The sequence below is a fragment of the Leptonotus elevatus genome, chromosome 17, assembly GCF_054856555.1.
Source record: "Leptonotus elevatus isolate MCC_2025b chromosome 17, RoL_Lele_1.0, whole genome shotgun sequence".
NCBI classification, from domain to species: domain Eukaryota; kingdom Metazoa; phylum Chordata; class Actinopteri; order Syngnathiformes; family Syngnathidae; genus Leptonotus; species Leptonotus elevatus.
In genome coordinates, this window is record NC_141255.1 from 15,770,010 (window position 1) to 15,791,690 (window position 21,681).

Sequence of the window (21,681 nt, forward strand, 5' to 3'; positions counted from 1 at the left end):
CCACAGAACAGCAAATGTGTGTGCGTGTTATTTCCTATGCGACCCCAGTGGACAATGAACAGTACTGCAAGTCCACACCAGGTAGGTTTTCTGGTTTTGTGTATCACATCTGGTCTACTTAGTTGCGCCCCCTGATCCATTGTCAAAAGTGGTATTACACTTTGCAAATACATTTTAAACCTTGTGCTTGTTTGACCAAAGATGTTGGGAATATTACTTTAAAAAAGTAACTAGGTATAGTTGCTCATTACATGCTTAAAAAAGTTAGTAATTAAATTACTTCATAATAAAAGTAACATTATTATTACCATTATTGTTATTACTATAATAATAATAATAAAAATAATATTTTTTAATAAAAGGAATGCAAATTATGTCCACGCTATATAGGGTGTTTTCATTTATTTTTGTCACTATGTCACACAAATCCCTCACTCTATAATGACATAACATAATAATAATCATTAATATTGGAGTCGTTGATGTATGTTCTACCACTGCCAATTACTACAGCAATCATAAAAATAATAAAAATAAAATAAAGGTGATTTGTGGCACACATGTCATCTACAGGTAATTTGTGCGGGCTTAAATAATCAATAATATATATATATAAAAGAAATCGCCAATGCTATGAAATATACAGTGCTTAATGCTATCAAGGCCAAAATCATTGCCATAACTTTTACTCCATTTCCTCCTCAAAATCATCAGCTTCCACTTGGAATCTCTGAAAAACATACTTTTGTACACTTTCAATCAAGAGAGTATGGTGATATATCTTCAGTTTATAATTCCACACATTTAAAGACATGGATAAAGGTGCATGACGCAACGTTGACGTGTTAAAATAACCATATTTTTCACCCACACATGTTTTAAGAATTGTATAATAGACAGGAGGCACTACTGTGGCACAATTGCTGTTGCCCCTATTTTCCTGTAGAGTGAAATAATGATCGGGGATTCGGGACCAAAACTTTAAGCTTTCTCCCTATCAGGCGCGTGCACGCGCTCAGTCGGGACGGCGAAAGTGTTTGAGAGTGTGTAGACGAGTCCGTGGTAAAAGACAAACGTGTGCCACAGCGGATATAAAAGTGTGCCAAATAATAATAAACCAATACTGCAGTACGCCCTTCATTTCCCAGTGGCTTCTTTTGTTGGACCATCGGCCGAAAGTTTTGTGACATGCAACAGGAGTTTTTCCACAGAGGTGACGCTGACCGAGGGAAAAATCTCCCCCTCGACCACGGTCAAAATACAGAGCAGGAAAGGATAACACTGTTGAGTGTGCCAAAAAGGGAAAAACTGAAGTTGCACAAGCGTCGCAGTAGGACGTGGATCAATATTGGAACAGCCATAATATTAGAGTAGGTGGAAAAAAAAGGATGAAACGGCACCCACAGCTTGCTTTTTTCTTGCTAAAAAGGTAAGACCTCGTCACGAAAATGCGATAGGGTCTATTTATGATAAGCAATGCACAATAAAACTATTACTAACTAACGTTTCGGCACTGGGCGCGTGCATGTAGCTGACTTCCATTCCGCTTTTCACCAGAGGGGTCGCAAATCTGCAAAAAGTTGGTAACTTGCGTTCGGTGCCTTTAATGATTGATTTACGTCAGAAAAATACCCAACTCTAAGCTTGCATTATTTACATACAAATGCTATATTATATATAACTGCACACCATTCTCACTTTAATTAGTTTGGTGCTCCCAACAGACCTAGACTCCATCGCCTCGTCAGTGTGATTTGCTGAGACTGGATATTTCTTTCAACACTTTTCACGTGTGATGATTCTTGTTGAGTTACGATGCTAATGGTTCTTGGTGGAACAGAATTGTCAACAATTCGCTCCACATGCCAGCTGTTTATCGGCAAATCTCTACTGTTATTTTGATTAATGTCACTCTTGTCATAGTTGCCAAACCTGACTTCCAGGCGAGGGACGTGGACTTTTTGCTAAAATGCTGCGCCTTAAGGAAGGAAGACACATACGTCACGTTGTGACGCTTCCCGCGGCACCTTCAACATAAAAGTCACTATACATTTAAGACGTCAAGTCACTTTTGTTGTGACGAGGTCCGACAACAACAGTGCCTCTAACTGCGCAGATGACATTTTCAGAGCAAGAATTCTGCAAAAGAGCAACACGACTGCAGAACGTCTCGTAGCTTACTTCGAGCCTTGAAACACCTAAACCGAACACCGCCGTCAGGAGACCCGAGGAAGGACCAAAGAAAAGAAAGGAAAGTGACATCCAGCACCGACCAGACACCACCCACCGGGCCGCCAACCAGAGTCCTTCACCAACCCCAGAAACATCTAAATTCCAACAAATCAGGGAGACCTCAAGAGACCAAAGGAGAGACTGAGGAAAGGAAGGAAGGACAGACGAAGCAGAGTGAGATCCACAGACACCAGCCTCCACCGATTCAATGACCTGAGGGAGAAGCAGATTGTGTCTGAGTTTCGATAGATGCTGGTGTGGTGGATCTGGCATGCATGAAAATCTCCACCAAAGAGGGGAGCCGTCGACCCCTGCCAGGACAGAGCAAGCGCAACACCTCAGGGCCCCCCAGGCCGCGGCAGCGCCAAAGGACGTCTAAAGGATCTTTGTGCAGTTTGTCACTTTTTTTTTTTTTACTTGCGACTGCCACCTCTGGCCCGAAGCGTAACTGCAGCATTTGTGTCAAGCTCATTAATGAATGAAAAGAAAAGTATAACCTGACAATGGTCTACCAAAAAATTTTGCTTTGACCAATCATGGCAATTCATCGCCGTAAATTGAAAGAAAAAAAAATATATATATATATATATATATTTTTTTTTTTAAAGCACTGACATGTATACCAGTTAAAATGCCTGAAACACCTCTCACTGTTCTTCATTCAACAAGGGAACTGTGAGTAATTCTGTGAGTTTTGGGTTCTGGAAAAATCACAGAAGGGCCGCACATCATGATGGGCGTTGGCCTGGGCTGTTTTGTTAGTTTTCCCCCCCAGTGACAAACGTTACTGTTTTGCAGTCTGATAGGTGCAGCCGACCAATCAATCATGACCAGCACTCCCTATAAAGCCAACTGGCCACTAATATGGCCTGGCCACAGCTTGCTCTATTCACTGTCTTGCGTGAAACGATGCACCTGCACCGTGCCGTGCCCCACCACTCCAACCGTGTCATTTGCGCCGCCCCACACGCATCCACCACCGGCCGTGTGAAGTACATTAACTACTATGCAAATGCACCACCTGAAACGCTTCTCTCGCTTTTGGTGAATGTATCAGAGGGCCGCTTTCAGAAGGTGAAGCACGTTAATAAGCGAAACTACAAATGACGTTACGACGACATGATAGCAAAACGGAAAGAAAAGGGTGGTGGCTCAGAAAGCCAGAGAAAAGAAACAGAGAATTACAGTGTATGAGCAGACATGAGATTTTTAACAACGCAGAAGGGATGGCCACCAAAACAGCCAAGACAGCAGCCGTGAAAGACTGGTCGGTGCCGGACAACAAAGCTTCTTGGGCATCCCACAACCGCCGATTCATCCGGGACTTTGCCACTATTGCCAGTCCCCTGCACAGACAGCAAAAGGGGAAAAATATTCCAGTGGAACGACGACTGTGATCGTACCCCGGTTCAGCTCAAGACGGTATTAACCGGGGGCCCAGTGTTGGCCTACCCTGACCTCCAGCAGCCATTTATCGTGGACACCACGCCACAGCACCCCCAGAGTGATGGATTGGTGGAACTGGTCACTCAGCTCGCCATCTTAACCAGCCCCCAGTAATGTGACTGGGACTTGCATTTGTCCCTGGCCCTGTGGGCATACCAGACAGCAGTCCAGGAGTCTACAAAATGCACCCCAGCGGCTCTCTTGTTCGGACGAGAGCTTCGGACCCCCTTTGACCTTGTGTTTGGACACCCTCCTGAGCCGAAGGTGGGGGGTGAGGCCGGCAGGGATTACTACAGCCAGCTGCGGGACTGACTTCGGGAAGTGCATGACGTGGATTAACAGACCATCACCCAAGCCGGCTGTCGTCAAAAAAGGGCATACGACGTTTGCTGCAGAGGTAAAGACTTCGACATGGCCGCACAAATTTGGGTCTACAGCCCCGAGAGATGGAGGGGCTTGTCTCTAGAACTCATGAGCCACTGGGTGGGACCGTGCACAATACTAGAGACATGACATGGTGACATGATGTGGTGTTTCGCTGTTAAAGAGGAACCAGGTGGGGGTCCTCCACCAAGACCGGCTCACCCCCTACCAATACCAATACCAATACCAGAGAGGGAGGCCATGCAGACATGCAGGGAGGAACAGTTTGAGGGGACCCAGTCCACCCCAACACTGGTTGGGAGGCCGCGGAAGGGTACTCGGCGACACCGCCGACCCACTTCCTATTTGTGGGACTACATACTGGAACGCTACGGTTGCTGAGGACAGCTAACCAGCTAAGTGGGGGCTGTGTAGCGTCGCTGGGAGCCCGGAGGCGCTCCTAGCATGTTTTGCGGCACTAATGATTAAAACAGTGTTTAAAGTGCATGTTCTTTGTTATTTCTTTAGTTAGTGATCTAGTGTTTTACTTACGAGTGATGCTATCTAGTTTGCTGTTATGTAGTTATTTTTGTTTTGATGTGACACAGTGATTGTGCATGATCTGCAAAATAATTACTTGCCTACATTGTGTTAAGTTGAAGCAAATGTAACAGAGATCTTCTGTTTACAGTGAACTGTTTCTCACTGCCTCGTGAGCGCCACAATACACAACCATGCTTTTTAGTCCCCACCATGTCTATGCCCATCCATGTAAAAAAAAATGACGTGCCTAAATTGTGTGGATTTGAAGCGAATGTAAGAGAGATCTTCTGCTCATAAAAACAAGTGTGAACTGTTCCTCACTGCTTCGTGAGCGCTACAACATCCATGCTTTTTAGTCCCCACCGTGTCTATGCCCATTCCCCACCATGTGTTGATCAGCAACAGAGCCGTAATTGTGTGAGCCAGGCTAATATACAACAACATTTATAGCTAGTGAAGTTGTTGCAAGATTCAGCAAACATATGTTTGCATCAAAAACAAGGTATGCAGTTTTTAAATGTGATGATTATAGACGTTTAATCCCATATTCATCATACTTTAGTAACACAGTAACAGTGTGACACTCATACAGTGTAAAAAAAACAAAACATGCATTATTTTGATATAATTTAAGTGTATCCATTAATTTCACATCCTTAAGTTGTTGTTGGTTTTATTTCTAATGTAAATGCTTATTTACTATTTTAGAAGTATTGGATGTATTGTAAGTCGTTATAAATCTTATAAGTCTTAACTATACATTTCTGACTTCTGACCAGTAATGACTAAAATGACTTGACAGTTGGTGCACAACATTGGTGCACAACATTTATTAGAATTTTGAATGTGTAAAGACATAATTTTAATGAAAGTTTATAATGTAGTTTAAAATGTGTAATTCTTAATTATACAACATGAGGGTTCGTTGGTGGTTGATGGAACACTAGAAAAAAGATGAGATAAGATAAGATGAGACATAAGATGAAAATGCAGGATGGAGCATTCTGGAACAACGCTGTTTACTCGTCACATGCAGCGGCAACACTTCCTGACAACACTAACCAATCAGGAGCTGGCCAACTATAGCTAAATGTAAGTGAATGAGAACAGCAGAGTCAACACGTCAATTTAGCTGCTTATATAACAAAACAATAAAAACAACAACAAAAGTATAAATGTGTAAATAATTCTGGAAACAAATTTATAAGTAAATATATATTTTAACAAATTAAGTTAAATCTTACTCATTACTGAACCTTACAATTATAAATGAGGCCAGTAAAATCACCCAAACAGCCGAACCCCCTCTGTCTGAACTGTATGAACGCTCAGTGATGAGGAAAACCACCCTCATCACTGATGATCCTTGCCACCCACTCCCTTCATGCTGCTACCATCAGGTAGACGCAACAGAGTTCCACTGGCCAGAAAAAACATTTACAAAAAATCCTTCATCCCCTCTGCAATAGCCGCTCTTAATAATACAAAATGAACGGCACTATGTTTTACTCATGTTTCATTGGTTGTTTTTATGTTTTATTTTTAAATGTGTGGGATGTTTGTAATGTTTAAATGTGAGTTCTAAACTTTCTTTTACAGCCGTGGCAAAAAAATAGAAACATTTCTGTATTCACCGAGAACAGACAATAAAGCTATCCATCCATCCATCCATCCATCCATCCATCCATCCATCCATCCATCCATCCATCCATCCATCTATCTATCTATCATGTTCAACACGTTGCATTTCTTTGAAACAATACAATATGCTTTTTAATAAATGCATAAAAAATATAGAGCAACATCTCAACGTGTCTTTCCAAACTAAATCACAACAACCCACCCATCCCCCACTCGCTCCATAAGTTCCATATTGCACTGCGCGATCGAGGGTGTGCTTGCATTGAGACTCGGACATCCCGGCATTCTTCTGTTTGTGAACAAATGCGTTGATGCGCTGGTGTGAGCTGTACCATAAATCGAGCGCTTCCTCTCATTTGGGCGCGTGTTGTTAGAAACAAGATGGAGAAGGCAATCGAAGACAGCGTTCAGAAACCCCCCTGTAGAGAAATGGTGAGAATATATGTTTTACTTGCATTATATTTTGGTGCTGTGAAGTTTATTTGCCTGTTGTTAGGACACGTTGTGACCGCATTCGCTGCGGTATGCTAGAGCTAGTGTCCGGCAACTAGTGCTTCTTGATTGCAATTAACCTCCATTAACCTCGCAAACCACTGCAGGTGGATAATGACTAAACGTAAATGCCATAATGGCTCCGTCTACTTTACGTCTTTATAAGGTACTTTGTATGTTACTTTATTCAATATTAGGAACATATTTATATTTATTGTGAGTACATGGTTGGCCTATTAGGTGCATATGGAGGCGCTTCAATCTGCATGTTTTCCCCAACGGCAGCCATTTTGCTACCATGGAGAGCCAATTTCAGCCTTCTCTTCGCAAGACTGCTGTTTCCCAGCGCATCCGCCAGGGCTAGAAAGTTAATATAGTACATTTAGTATAGTCCATAATAAAGTCTCTGCACTAAATTTTTATTCTGGAAAATAAAGTACAGTATTTGAAAAAAGCTTATATGTGAAGTATTTACAACGTTGTATTACATAGTGAGGAGTCTAGGAACTGATATTAGTTGTTGTTTGATACTTGCACATTACCAGTAAAGGTAAAGCATAAGTCAAAGCAATGAATTAAATAAATTAAGATGGGGCAAAATCAATGGAATATAGAAAGGATGGGAAGAGATGTATTTAGTATCAACCCTTTCATGGGAGAATTAAGACCGGAAGTTCAGTGTGAAAAGGAAGCAGTTTCATAAATTAAGCTTTCCTTTCCTTTACTCCACACGTGCCACATTGATAGTCTATGTCTAGTGTGTTCCAAAAATGCCACAAAAGACACTAAAAAGAAACTACATAATTACCATCTCTAAACATGCATTTTGTGTGTTTTCAGGCTGAAACACGTTGGATGCGGCGCATGAAAATGTTAAGAGAACACCATGCTGCATGTGAGAGCCGATATAAGAAGGCTCAAGAACAAATGTCAAATAAGGTGAGTAAGAAGTCTTTGTTTTTATAATGTGTGATCAAGTGCAACAATACTTAGGTCTTCAGTTGCTATGTTGCTTCAGACGTCTGCCCCCTGCATGAGGTGGTAACATCTGAGGAGAGAAACCCATCTGTACTGTCGGTGAAATTTCTTTCATTGTGAAGTAATTTGATACGTTTTGAATTGTTTTTCAGACATTTCACAAAGACACCTCCGATGATGTTGGTAATGAGCCAACATTTAACCACTTTGCCTGTTTGAATGTTTTGGCTGATTGGGTCAAACTGAATGTGCTTTTCTATGTGTTCATTTGTTTTGATAGGTAGGTCAGATGGAGAGATGCTGCCGGTGTCGAAGGAGTCTGTCACACCGGAGCAAACCCCAGGTATACTACTCTCCAATGGCTTGTGAGGGGTTATTGTTTTACATGGGGTGGGCAAAAATATATCTCAATTATTATTATTGTTATTATTTTTCAATTTGATAATTTGACGATATCCTACCCCAATTTTTTTTTAATCTTTATTCGCTTCCCAGGACATTTATGGATAGACACAACATTTCTGAACAACAGCTTCCGTTTATTCTTTGAAACGTTGCACAACAATATTCTATGGCAATTTCAACAGTGAACAACTTCAACTTATATCCAGGCTGTATATAAATCACAGGAGAATATGCCAAATCAGGTTTGCTCAATAATATCTTGGTTACGCCAAGTAAAAAAATATGCTTGTTTGCAATGTTAATAAAACCCAAGTAAGTAACCCACTTGATAGATATAAATTGAAGAACAGAATGAAAAAGATTTGGCCCTGGGTAGTGGGAACCAACATTTAACCACTTTGCCTGTTTGAATGTTTTGGCTGATTGGGTCAAACTGAATGTGCTTTTCTCTGTGTTTATTTGTTTGATAGGTAGGTCAGATGGAGAGATGCTGTCAGTGTGGATGGAGTCTGTCACACTGAAGCAAACCAAAGGTATACTACTCTCCAATGGCTTGTGAGGGGTTATTGTTTTACATGGGGTGGGCAAAAATATATCTCAATTATTATTATTATTATTATTATTATTTTTCAATTTGATAATTTGACGATATCCTACCCCAAAATTGTTTAAATCTTTATTCGCTTCCAAGGACATTTAAGGATAGACACAACATTTCTGAACAACAGCTTCCGTTTATTCTTTGAAACGTTGCACAACAATATTCTATGGCAATTTCAACAGTGAACAACTTCAACGTATGTCCAGGCTGTATATAAATCACAAGAGAATATGCCAAATCAGGTTTGCTCAATAATATCTTGGTTACGCCAAGTAAAAAAATATACTTGTTTACAATATTAATAAAACCCAAGTAAGTAACCCACTTGATAGATATAAATTGAAGAACAGAATGAAACAGATTTGGCCCTGGGTAGTGGGAACCAACATTTAACCAATTTGCCTGTTTGAATGTTTTGGCTGATTGGGTCAAACTGAATGTGCTTTTCTCTGTGTTTATTTGTTTGATAGATAAGTCAGATGGAGAGATGCTGCCGGTGTCGAAGGAGTCTGTCACACCGAAGCAAACCAAAGGTATACTACTCTCCAATGGCTTGTGAGGGGTTATTGTTTTACATGGGGTGGGCAAAAATATATCTCAATTATTATTATTGTTATTATTTTTCAATTTGATAGTTTGACGATATCCTACCCCAATTTTTTTTTAATCTTTATTCGCTTCCCAGGACATTTATGGATAGACACAACATTTCTGAACAACAGCTTCCGTTTATTCTTTGAAACGTTGCACAACAATATTCTATGGCAATTTCAACAGTGAACAACTTCAACTTATATCCAGGCTGTTTATAAATCACAGGAGAATATGCCAAATCAGGTTTGCTCAATAATATCTTGGTTACGCCAAGTAAAAAAATATGCTTGTTTGCAATGTTAATAAAACCCAAGTAAGTAACCCACTTGATAGATATAAATTGAAGAACAGAATGAAACAGATTTGGCCCTGGGTAGTGGGAACCAACATTTAACCACTTTGCCTGTTTGAATGTTTTGGCTGATTGGGTCAAACTGAATGTGCTTTTCTCTGTGTTTATTTGTTTGATAGGTAGGTCAGATGGAGAGATGCTGTCAGTGTGGATGGAGTCTGTCACACTGAAGCAAACCAAAGGTATACTACTCTCCAATGGCTTGTGAGGGGTTATTGTTTTACATGGGGTGGGCAAAAATATATCTCAATTATTATTATTATTATTATTATTATTATTGTTATTATTTTTCAATTTGATAATTTGACGATATCCTACCCCAAAATTGTTTAAATCTTTATTCGCTTCCAAGGACATTTAAGGATAGACACAACATTTCTGAACAACAGCTTCCGTTTATTTTTGAAACGTTGCACAACAATATTCTATGGCAATTTCAACAGTGAACAACTTCAACGTATGTCCAGGCTGTATATAAATCACAAGAGAATATGCCAAATCAGGTTTGCTCAATAATATCTTGGTTACGCCAAGTAAAAAAATATACTTGTTTGCAATATTAATAAAACCCAAGTAAGTAACCCACTTGATAGATATAAATTGAAGAACAGAATGAAACAGATTTGGCCCTGGGTAGTGGGAACCAACATTTAACCAATTTGCCTGTTTGAATGTTTTGGCTGATTGGGTCAAACTGAATGTGCTTTTCTCTGTGTTTATTTGTTTGATAGATAAGTCAGATGGAGAGATGCTGCCGGTGTCGAAGGAGTCTGTCACACCGAAGCAAACCAAAGGTATACTACTCTCCAATGGCTTGTGAGGGGTTATTGTTTTACATGGGGTGGGCAAAAATATATCTCAATTATTATTATTGTTATTATTTTTCAATTTGATAGTTTGACGATATCCTACCCCAATTTTTTTTAATCTTTATTCGCTTCCCAGGACATTTATGGATAGACACAACATTTCTGAACAACAGCTTCCGTTTATTCTTTGAAACGTTGCACAACAATATTCTATGGCAATTTCAACAGTGAACAACTTCAACTTATATCCAGGCTGTATATAAATCACAGGAGAATATGCCAAATCAGGTTTGCTCAATAATATCTTGGTTACGCCAAGTAAAAAAATATGCTTGTTTGCAATGTTAATAAAACCCAAGTAAGTAACCCACTTGATAGATATAAATTGAAGAACAATGAAACAGATTTGGCCCTGGGTAGTGGGAACCAACATTTAACCACTTTGCCTGTTTGAATGTTTTGGCTGATTGGGTCAAACTGAATGTGCTTTTCTCTGTGTTTATTTGTTTGATAGGTAGGTCAGATGGAGAGATGCTGTCAGTGTGGATGGAGTCTGTCACACTGAAGCAAACCAAAGGTATACTACTCTCCAATGGCTTGTGAGGGGTTATTGTTTTACATGGGGTGGGCAAAAATATATTTCAATTATTATTATTATTATTGTTATTATTTTTCAATTTGATAATTTGACGATATCCTACCCCAAAATTGTTTAAATCTTTATTCGCTTCCAAGGACATTTAAGGATAGACACAACATTTCTGAACAACAGCTTCCGTTTATTCTTTGAAACGTTGCACAACAATATTCTATGGCAATTTCAACAGTGAACAACTTCAACGTATGTCCAGGCTGTATATAAATCACAAGAGAATATGCCAAATCAGGTTTGCTCAATAATATCTTGGTTACGCCAAGTAAAAAAATATACTTGTTTACAATATTAATAAATCCCAAGTAAGTAACCCACTTGATAGATATAAATTGAAGAACAGAATGAAACAGATTTGGCCCTGGGTAGTGGGAACCAACATTTAACCAATTTGCCTGTTTGAATGTTTTGGCTGATTGGGTCAAACTGAATGTGCTTTTCTCTGTGTTTATTTGTTTGATAGATAAGTCAGATGGAGAGATGCTGCCGGTGTCGAAGGAGTCTGTCACACCGAAGCAAACCAAAGGTATACTACTCTCCAATGGCTTGTGAGGGGTTATTGTTTTACATGGGGTGGGCAAAAATATATCTCAATTATTATTATTGTTATTATTTTTCAATTTGATAGTTTGACGATATCCTACCCCAATTTTTTTTTAATCTTTATTCGCTTCCCAGGACATTTATGGATAGACACAACATTTCTGAACAACAGCTTCCGTTTATTCTTTGAAACGTTGCACAACAATATTCTATGGCAATTTCAACAGTGAACAACTTCAACTTATATCCAGGCTGTATATAAATCACAGGAGAATATGCCAAATCAGGTTTGCTCAATAATATCTTGGTTACGCCAAGTAAAAAAATATGCTTGTTTGCAATGTTAATAAAACCCAAGTAAGTAACCCACTTGATAGATATAAATTGAAGAACAATGAAACAGATTTGGCCCTGGGTAGTGGGAACCAACATTTAACCACTTTGCCTGTTTGAATGTTTTGTCTGATTGGGTCAAACTGAATGTGCTTTTCTCTGTGTTTATTTGTTTGATAGGTAGGTCAGATGGAGAGATGCTGTCAGTGTGGATGGAGTCTGTCACACTGAAGCAAACCAAAGGTATACTACTCTCCAATGGCTTGTGAGGGGTTATTGTTTTACATGGGGTGGGCAAAAATATATCTCAATTATTATTATTATTATTGTTATTATTTTTCAATTTGATAATTTGACGATATCCTACCCCAAAATTGTTTAAATCTTTATTCGCTTCCAAGGACATTTAAGGATAGACACAACATTTCTGAACAACAGCTTCCGTTTATTCTTTGAAACGTTGCACAACAATATTCTATGGCAATTTCAACAGTGAACAACTTCAACTTATATCCAGGCTGTATATAAATCACAAGAGAATATGCCAAATCAGGTTTGCTCAATAATATCTTGGTTACGCCAAGTAAAAAAATATACTTGTTTGCAATATTAATAAAACCCAAGTAAGTAACCCACTTGATAGATATAAATTGAAGAACAGAATGAAACATATTTGGCCCTGGGTAGTGGGAACCAACATTTAACCAATTTGCCTGTTTGAATGTTTTGGCTGATTGGGTCAAACTGAATGTGCTTTTCTCTGTGTTAATTTGTTTGATAGATAAGTCAGATGGAGAGATGCTGCCGGTGTCGAAGGAGTCTGTCACACCGAAGCAAACCAAAGGTATACTACTCTCCAATGGCTTGTGAGGGGTTATTGTTTTACATGGGGTGGGCAAAAATATATCTCAATTATTATTATTGTTATTATTTTTCAATTTGATAGTTTGACGATATCCTACCCCAATTTTTTTTTAATCTTTATTCGCTTCCCAGGACATTTATGGATAGACACAACATTTCTGAACAACAGCTTCCGTTTATTCTTTGAAACGTTGCACAACAATATTCTATGGCAATTTCAACAGTGAACAACTTCAACTTATATCCAGGCTGTATATAAATCACAGGAGAATATGCCAAATCAGGTTTGCTCAATAATATCTTGGTTACGCCAAGTAAAAAAATATGCTTGTTTGCAATGTTAATAAAACCCAAGTAAGTAACCCACTTGATAGATATAAATTGAAGAACAGAATGAAACAGATTTGGCCCTGGGTAGTGGGAACCAACATTTAACCACTTTGCCTGTTTGAATGTTTTGGCTGATTGGGTCAAACTGAATGTGCTTTTCTCTGTGTTTATTTGTTTGATAGGTAGGTCAGATGGAGAGATGCTGTCAGTGTGGATGGAGTCTGTCACACTGAAGCAAACCAAAGGTATACTACTCTCCAATGGCTTGTGAGGGGTTATTGTTTTACATGGGGTGGGCAAAAATATATCTCAATTATTATTATTATTATTATTATTATTATTATTATTGTTATTATTTTTCAATTTGATAATTTGACGATATCCTACCCCAAAATTGTTTAAATCTTTATTCGCTTCCAAGGACATTTAAGGATAGACACAACATTTCTGAACAACAGCTTCCGTTTATTTTTGAAACGTTGCACAACAATATTCTTTGGCAATTTCAACAGTGAACAACTTCAACGTATGTCCAGGCTGTATATAAATCACAAGAGAATATGCCAAATCAGGTTTGCTCAATAATATCTTGGTGTTACGCCAAGTAAAAAAATATACTTGTTTGCAATATTAATAAAACCCAAGTAAGTAACCCACTTGATAGATATAAATTGAAGAACAGAATGAAACAGATTTGGCCCTGGGTAGTGGGAACCAACATTTAACCAATTTGCCTGTTTGAATGTTTTGGCTGATTGGGTCAAACTGAATGTGCTTTTCTCTGTGTTTATTTGTTTGATAGATAAGTCAGATGGAGAGATGCTGCCGGTGTCGAAGGAGTCTGTCACACCGAAGCAAACCAAAGGTATACTACTCTCCAATGGCTTGTGAGGGGTTATTGTTTTACATGGGGTGGGCAAAAATATATCTCAATTATTATTATTGTTATTATTTTTCAATTTGATAATTTGACGATATCCTACCCCAATTTTTTTTTAATCTTTATTCGCTTCCCAGGACATTTATGGATAGACACAACATTTCTGAACAACAGCTTCCGTTTATTCTTTGAAACGTTGCACAACAATATTCTATGGCAATTTCAACAGTGAACAACTTCAACTTATATCCAGGCTGTATATAAATCACAGGAGAATATGCCAAATCAGGTTTGCTCAATAATATCTTGGTTACGCCAAGTAAAAAAATATACTTGTTTGCAATATTAACTCTTTGACTGCCAGACGTTTTCAGAAAAGATGTGCTGTGAGTGCCAGCCGATTTAAGCATTTTGACTGGTCTTTCAAGGTCCACAGAAAATTTTCTGTTTGGACTATGGAAACACACATACTACCAAATGAAAGATTGAACTTTCATCTTTCATCAGAAAAAAAAGTATGTTTCTACCTTATTCCGTTCTTTAGTAATCAACAATAGAAAATGGTTAGTTTCACCCTAATCCGCTTGTTTTGGACCAAAATACGGAGAAATCAAGCTTTTAGTGAAACGATATTATTTCATGCACTAGTGAATTTTACACTTCTTTTTGTCCATGAATGATGCCACAAACACCAAAATAGTGCTTTACTTCTATAAAACACTACCACCAAGAATGAAAAAGTGTTTTTTGATAGCAAAATACGTTTATTTACATTCAACAGTGTAACAATTTGACAACAATTTGGCAAACTATTTACAAATGTGTGCAACTGTGGTACTATTTACAATTATGTGGATGTTTCAACGACAGTTTTTCTTTTTGTGTAACACTCCCCTGCGTGCAAGGAGACGCAACAGGATTTGCACAACAAATTAGTTTCACTGCGATTGCCTCTTCGCATGCAGACGCTACACTTTCTTGCCGGCCGTTTTTTCCGGGGAATAGCAAGTATATACTGCAGTGTGTGTTGCCATCAAGTCTACTATCAGAATCATGCTTTGGTCACGTTACGGTGGTGTTACGTCTGGCTTCCTCATGTCCTTCGGTTCCTATACCGGGTGGTAAGAGATATTCTGATCCATCTTATCCACTCCATTCATGGTGGCATCGTAGTCCAGAACCAGTGTCTTCTCCGTGATCAGACTGTACCCGCTCCTCCGATGAATATGCATCCAACGCCCGATCGAATGTCCACTTGTGCAGCTCCGCGTTTTCCGGCGTTAGCAGCGCTAGCCGGTGAGGCTTACTACGTGATCATAACGGTCGCGTCAAGGCTTCCAACTTTGGCGTCAAGCTCTGAGTCATCATCATCGTCGACATCAATGCGCTTTTTAGTATTGATCGATGCTTTCCGTCTTTGAAAAAAATGCTCAAGCGTGAGCTGCTTGCAACCGGTCGCCATTGTTGCTTCATCAGCCATTGTTGCATCATCAGCCATTGTCCACTCAACACTCTAGCTCCGCCTCACGTCTTCTACTGACGCCCACGGTGGGCGGCCAACCCAATCTTGTCCAAAGAGAGTCATCGCTGCCATCTAGGGGCCAAAACGAGTCATTATACTAACTAGATCTGCTTGATACTTTCAGCACAGCTGCCCAAGGCTTTCCTCCACCCGTTTCCAAAAAAAAAACAAAAAAACATAGTGAACGTCTTTTAACGTCCTCGGCGCCCCTCCGTAGGTTTTTACTAAGCGTTATATAACGTTTATGGCGGTCAAAGAGTTAATAAAACCCAAGTAAGTAACGCACTTGATAGATATAAATTGAAGAACAGAATGAAACAGATTTGGCCCTGGGTAGTGGGAACCAACATTTAACCACTTTGCCTGTTTGAATGTTTTGGCTGATTGGGTCAGACTGAATGTGCTTTTCTCTGTGTTTATTTGTTTGATAGGTAGGTCAGATGGAGAGATGCTGCCAGTGTGGATGGAGTCTGTCACACTGAAGCAAACCCAAGGTATACTACTGTCCAATGGCTTGTGAGGGGTTATTGTTTTACATGGGGTGGGCAAAAATATATCTCAATTATTATTATTGTTCTTATTTTTCAATTTGATAATTTGACGATATCCTACCCCAAAATTTTTTAAATCTTTATTCGCTTCCAAGGACATTTAAGAATAGACACAACATTTCTGAACAACAGCTTCCGTTTATTCTTTGAAACGTTGCACAACAATATTCTATGGCAATTTCAACAGTGAACAACTTCAACGTATGTCCAGGCTGTATATAAATCACAAGAGAATATGCCAAATCAGGTTTGCTCAATAATATCTTGGTTACGCCAAGTAAAAAAATATACTTGTTTGCAATATTAATAAAACCCAAGTAAGTAACCCACTTGATAGATATAAATTGAAGAACAGAATGAAACAGATTTGGCCCCGGGTAGTGGGAACCAACATTTAACCACTTTGCCTGTTTGAATGTTTTGTCTGATTGGGTCAAACTGAATGTGCTTTTCTCTGTGTTTATTTGTTTGATAGATAGGTCAGATGGAGAGATGCTGCCGGTCAGGAAGAAGTCTGTTACACCGAAGCAAACCAAAGGTATACTACTCTCCAGTGACTTGTGAGGGGGTATTGTTTTACATGGGGTGGGCAAAAATATATCTCGATTATTATTATTGTTATTATTTTTCAATTTGACGATATCCTACCCCCAAATTTTTTAAATCTTTATTCGCTTCCAAGGACATTTAAGGATAGACACAACATTTCTGAACAACAGCTTCTGTTTATTCTTTGAAACGTTGCACAACAATATTCTATGGCAATTTCAACAGTGAACAACTTCAACGTATGTCCAGGCTGTATATAAATCACAGGAGAATATGCCAAATCAGGTTTGCTCAATAATATCTTGGTTACGCCAAGTAAAAAAATATACTTGTTTGCAATATTAATAAAACCCAAGTAAGTAACCCACTTGATAGATATAAATTGAAGAACAGAATGAAACAGATTTGGCCCTGGGTAGTGGGAACCAACATTTAACCAATTTGCCTGTTTGAATGTTTTGGCTGATTGGGTCAAACTGAATGTGCTTTTCTCTGTTTATTTGTTTGATAGATAGGTCAGATGGAGAGATGCTGCCAGTGTGGATGGAGTCTGTCACACCAATGCAAACCCAAGGTATACTACTCTCCAGTGGCTTGTGAGGGGTTATTGTTTTACATGAAAGAGGGTGGGCAAAAATATATCTCTATTATTATTATTATTTTTCAATTCGATAATTTGATGATTTCCTACAAAAAAATTGTTTAAATCTTTATTCGCTTCCCAGGACATTTATGGATAGACACAGCATTTCTGAACAGCTCCCGTTTATTCTTTAAAACATTTTTCAATAGTGAACAACTTCAACTTATGTCCAGGCTGTATATAAATCACAGGAAAATATGCCAAATCAGCTCAATATCTTGGTTACGCTAAGTAAAAAAATATCTTTAAATTAGGTGATTTCAAAATGTAAACAAAATAAACATTTTAAACCAAATTGACATGTGTATACAAATGTGTGTATAAATGACTATAGAAAATTTAAGAAAAAAATATATCGTAAAATAAGAAAATTCTTACTTCAAAATAAGCAAAATGATCTGCGAACAGAACAAGAACATTTTGTTTGACATATTCCTTATACTCCTTTGTATAGTTTGTTTGCAAGTGGTGGCGAAAAAAATATGCCGCAACCGTAATCCTGTACATCTTACATACAAGGTTATTTTAATCAATGCCAGTTTTGTCAAACCTGAATCATTTTCAGACTAGGAACGTGGATCCACATCTTGCTGTTAAATCATTTGCTGAGATGGTGAACTCATCCATATTTCCTGTTAATGTGGATCCTTAGAAGTTATAGCCTCGTCTTAACGTAGACCTTCCTTCATTCCTCCAACTCCATGCACTATGAGTGATTATAATTATTTTTTTCACTTCTGAAATGTAATTTATTTGCAGCCTCGTGGGTAATGTAGTTAATGTTCCATTGAGAAGTTACATTGTTACATTGAGAAGCATCTTGATTACTGGAAGCTCGTGTATTCCACTCCCCGCAAAGAGGCGTTGCTGATTGTTCACAGTATTTAAGATCCTTGATGTAATGTTTGAGAACGCATCTCAACATTGACTTGCCAGTTCTGGTGAAAATTTGCTCAGTAACTGCTCTCGATCCTCGGTGAGCTTTTCCTTGCATTTGTCATCTGGATCCACTATGCTCTTTTTCGGATATCCACTGCTTTTCCTTGCTTCCCCGTTTGGGCATAGATAATATAAAGGTTCTCTGGTCAGTGGAGTAACTGATTGCGTTAAACTGAATGTGCTTATGTCTGTTTGTGTTTTGGTAGGTGGTTCGGATGGAAAGACGCTCCTGGCCGAGAATACGTCTGAGGATAAGCAGTTATCTAGGCGCTTGCGTCAACTTTTTCTGGGTATAAAAACGACTAAGTTGTTACAGAACTGTGTCTTAACTTTCAGTGGCATTTTAAAGAGGATGCTTTAATCATTATGCAATTTTCAGGAGTAAAAAGTGAATATTTTGGCTTTAAACAACTTGATAACGTCATTATTTTTCAGGTACTTTGTACAATTAACACTTTTAAAAAGACATTTTGCCACTTATTGTCGACTGAAAATGACATCACGTGTTGAGGGTTCAGGTAACAACCAATCATGGCTTACCTAACATTTACAAATTGAGCCGTGATTGGTTGTTACCTGAACCCTCAACACATGATGTCATTTTCAGTCGGCAAGTGGCAAAATGTATTTTTAAAATTTTTAATTGTACATGGGAAATAATGACGTTAGCAAGTTGTTGATAGCCGAAATATGAACTTTTTTCTCCTGAAATCAGCAAAATTAGTAAAGTATCCCTTTAATTTACTGTTCCCATTTATCTAGGGAAAGCAAAAGTCAAAGAGGAAGAAGACGAAAGAAGAAATCAAGACTGTGAAGAAAACTTTGATGGACTGCATCATCAGGTCTGCCATGGTTCCACAGAAAGATTACTGCAATAACTGCATTGATACATGACCAACAGTATTGAATGGGAGAACTTGGAAGGGAGTTAAAAAAAATTGTGAAAAAACGCATTGATGCCTTAAAAAGAGCTTCTGCGAAACACAGGTAAGGTTTATGTTCAAAATTCACGTGGAAGCTGCAATAATCTCAATTCTGATGTTAATGGTTTACATTTGTTCCTGACGAGTGACGTCTCTCAATCCTACCTTCAGTACAATACCTATCAAAGGATAGGGTTTTCTATCTTGAATGGTTAAATTCAAGCACTTTTATTTTTGACAGTCAGTGTTTTCTATCTTCGATATTGAAGTACTTATGGTTTCTATACAAAAGCACTTTTATTTTAACACAGTCAGGGTTTTCTTTCTTGAATGTTGGAATTCAAGCACTTTTATTTTTGACAGTCAGTGTTTTCTATATTGAACGTTGATACACACTGGCACAGTGTTTCTCCAGTTGCTCGTTTGAAAACAATTTTATCCTTTCACTGTTGCATGCACTTGTTTTGGTTGGCAAATACGCAATAAAAAGACTTGAGGTCTTCAAAACTGACAACCTGAACAGTATTCATTTACTTCATTCTGTGCAGTCTACATTTTTAAATGCGCAAACAATATTGTGCACTTCAATTGTTGCACATAATTTTCAAATGAATTATGTCCCCCCAAAATAACATTGGAATTTGTACTCTAATATGCACAGATTAGGGCTGTCAAAGTTAAAGCGTTAACTAATTAATTAATCACAAAAAAATTATTGCATTAATCATGTACTAACGCAGATTAATCACACTTTATTTTGACCACAGATGATCATTTAGCACTTGACGGGCGGATAACATAACTACATGCATAAAGTAAAGCATTTAATAAATGTTTGCGTCAAAATATTAGGGTCATTTTTTTCCCATTTTAAATTATGCAAGTAATTAACTGATTATAGAAAAGGACAAGGATGAGCGTGTGCAGTTGATCAAAACATTTGGAAGATGTCCTCATAACATTAAATGTCAAAAAAATGAACACATAGCAGGTGCCCTTTAAATTTGGCGGGCAAAAAATTATGATAAAAAAAGCCCTTTTTGTTAAGCGATTAATCGTGATTAATCAAAATGATAAAATATGATTAATCTGATAAAAAAAAATCCAATCGTTTGACAGCTCATATATTTTTTTTTTTACAGTGACATCTGTTGGTGGTTTATGGTATGATATGTCCCCATGAGGTGACAAAAACCTGGAAAAAAAACTAAAACAAGATATATGGCTTTTGAAGGTGATTTCTGGGTGAGCCCGGACCCCCCAAAAAATCTGTGTCTTAAAATAAAAAAAAATTGCATTATTTACATACAAATGCTATATTATATATAACTGCACACCATTCTCACTTTAATTAGTTTGGTGCTCCCAACAGACCTAGACTCCATCGCCTCGTCAGTGTGATTTGCTGAGACTGGATATTTCTTTCAACACTTTTCACGTGTGATGATGCTTGTTGAGTTACGATGCTAATGGTTCTTGGTGGAACAGAATTGTCAACAATTCGCTCCACATGCCAGCTGTTTATCGGCAAATCTCTACTGTTATTTTGATTAATGTCACTCTTGTCATAGTTGCCAAACCTGACTTCCAGGCGAGGGACGTGGACTTTTTGCTAAAATGCTGCGCCTTAAGGAAGGAAGACACATACGTCACGTTGTGACGCTTCCCGCGGCACCTTCAACATAAAAGTCACTATACATTTAAGACGTCAAGTCACTTTTGTTGTGACGAGGTCCGACAACAACAGTGCCTCTAACTGCGCAGATGACATTTTCAGAGCAAGAATTCTGCAAAAGAGCAACACGACTGCAGAACGTCTCGTAGCTTACTTCGAGCCTTGAAACACCTAAACCGAACACCGCCGTCAGGAGACCCGAGGAAGGACCAAAGAAAAGAAAGGAAAGTGACATCCAGCACCGACCAGACACCACCCACCGGGCCGCCAACCAGAGTCCTTCACCAACCCCAGAAACATCTAAATTCCAACAAATCAGGGAGACCTCAAGAGACCAAAGGAGAGACTGAGGAAAGGAAGGAAGGACAGACGAAGCAGAGTGAGATCCACAGACACCAGCCTCCACCGATTCAATGACCTGAGGGAGAAGCAGATTGTGTCTGAGTTTCGATAGATGCTGGTGTGGTGGATCTGGCATGCATGAAAATCTCCACCAAAGAGGGGAGCCGTCGACCCCTGCCAGGACAGAGCAAGCGCAACACCTCAGGGCCCCCCAGGCCGCGGCAGCGCCAAAGGACGTCTAAAGGATCTTTGTGCAGTTTGTCACTTTTTTTTTTTTTACTTGCGACTGCCACCTCTGGCCCGAAGCGTAACTGCAGCATTTGTGTCAAGCTCATTAATGAATGAAAAGAAAAGTATAACCTGACAATGGTCTACCAAAAAATTTTGCTTTGACCAATCATGGCAATTCATCGCCGTAAATTGAAAGAAAAAAAAATATATATATATATATATATATTTTTTTTTTTAAAGCACTGACA

General features: G+C 38.6%; 1 protein-coding gene across 5 annotated transcripts; it reads left to right on the plus strand.

Moving 5' to 3' along the window:
* Positions 1-6,511: 6,511 nt before the first annotated feature.
* On the plus strand, positions 6,512-19,705 carry LOC147160174 (uncharacterized). 5 transcript variants are annotated; one of them, XM_086060348.1, is made up of 19 exons: positions 6,512-6,657; positions 7,558-7,656; positions 7,848-7,878; positions 7,976-8,038; positions 8,571-8,633; positions 9,172-9,234; positions 9,767-9,829; positions 10,379-10,441; positions 10,971-11,033; positions 11,572-11,634; positions 12,165-12,227; positions 12,766-12,828; positions 13,361-13,423; positions 13,981-14,043; positions 16,012-16,074; positions 16,607-16,669; positions 17,192-17,254; positions 18,469-18,552; positions 19,025-19,705. In XM_086060348.1, exons 1-19 carry the CDS (start codon positions 6,607-6,609, stop codon positions 19,138-19,140), a joined length of 1,263 nt encoding a protein of 420 aa, XP_085916474.1. In that variant the 5' UTR covers positions 6,512-6,606; the 3' UTR covers positions 19,141-19,705. The 5 variants fall into 5 exon arrangements, with proteins under 5 accessions (XP_085916474.1, XP_085916475.1, XP_085916476.1 ...); XM_086060349.1 differs by lacking the exon at positions 13,981-14,043; XM_086060350.1 differs by lacking the exon at positions 9,767-9,829.
* The last annotated feature ends 1,976 nt before the right edge of the window (positions 19,706-21,681 follow it).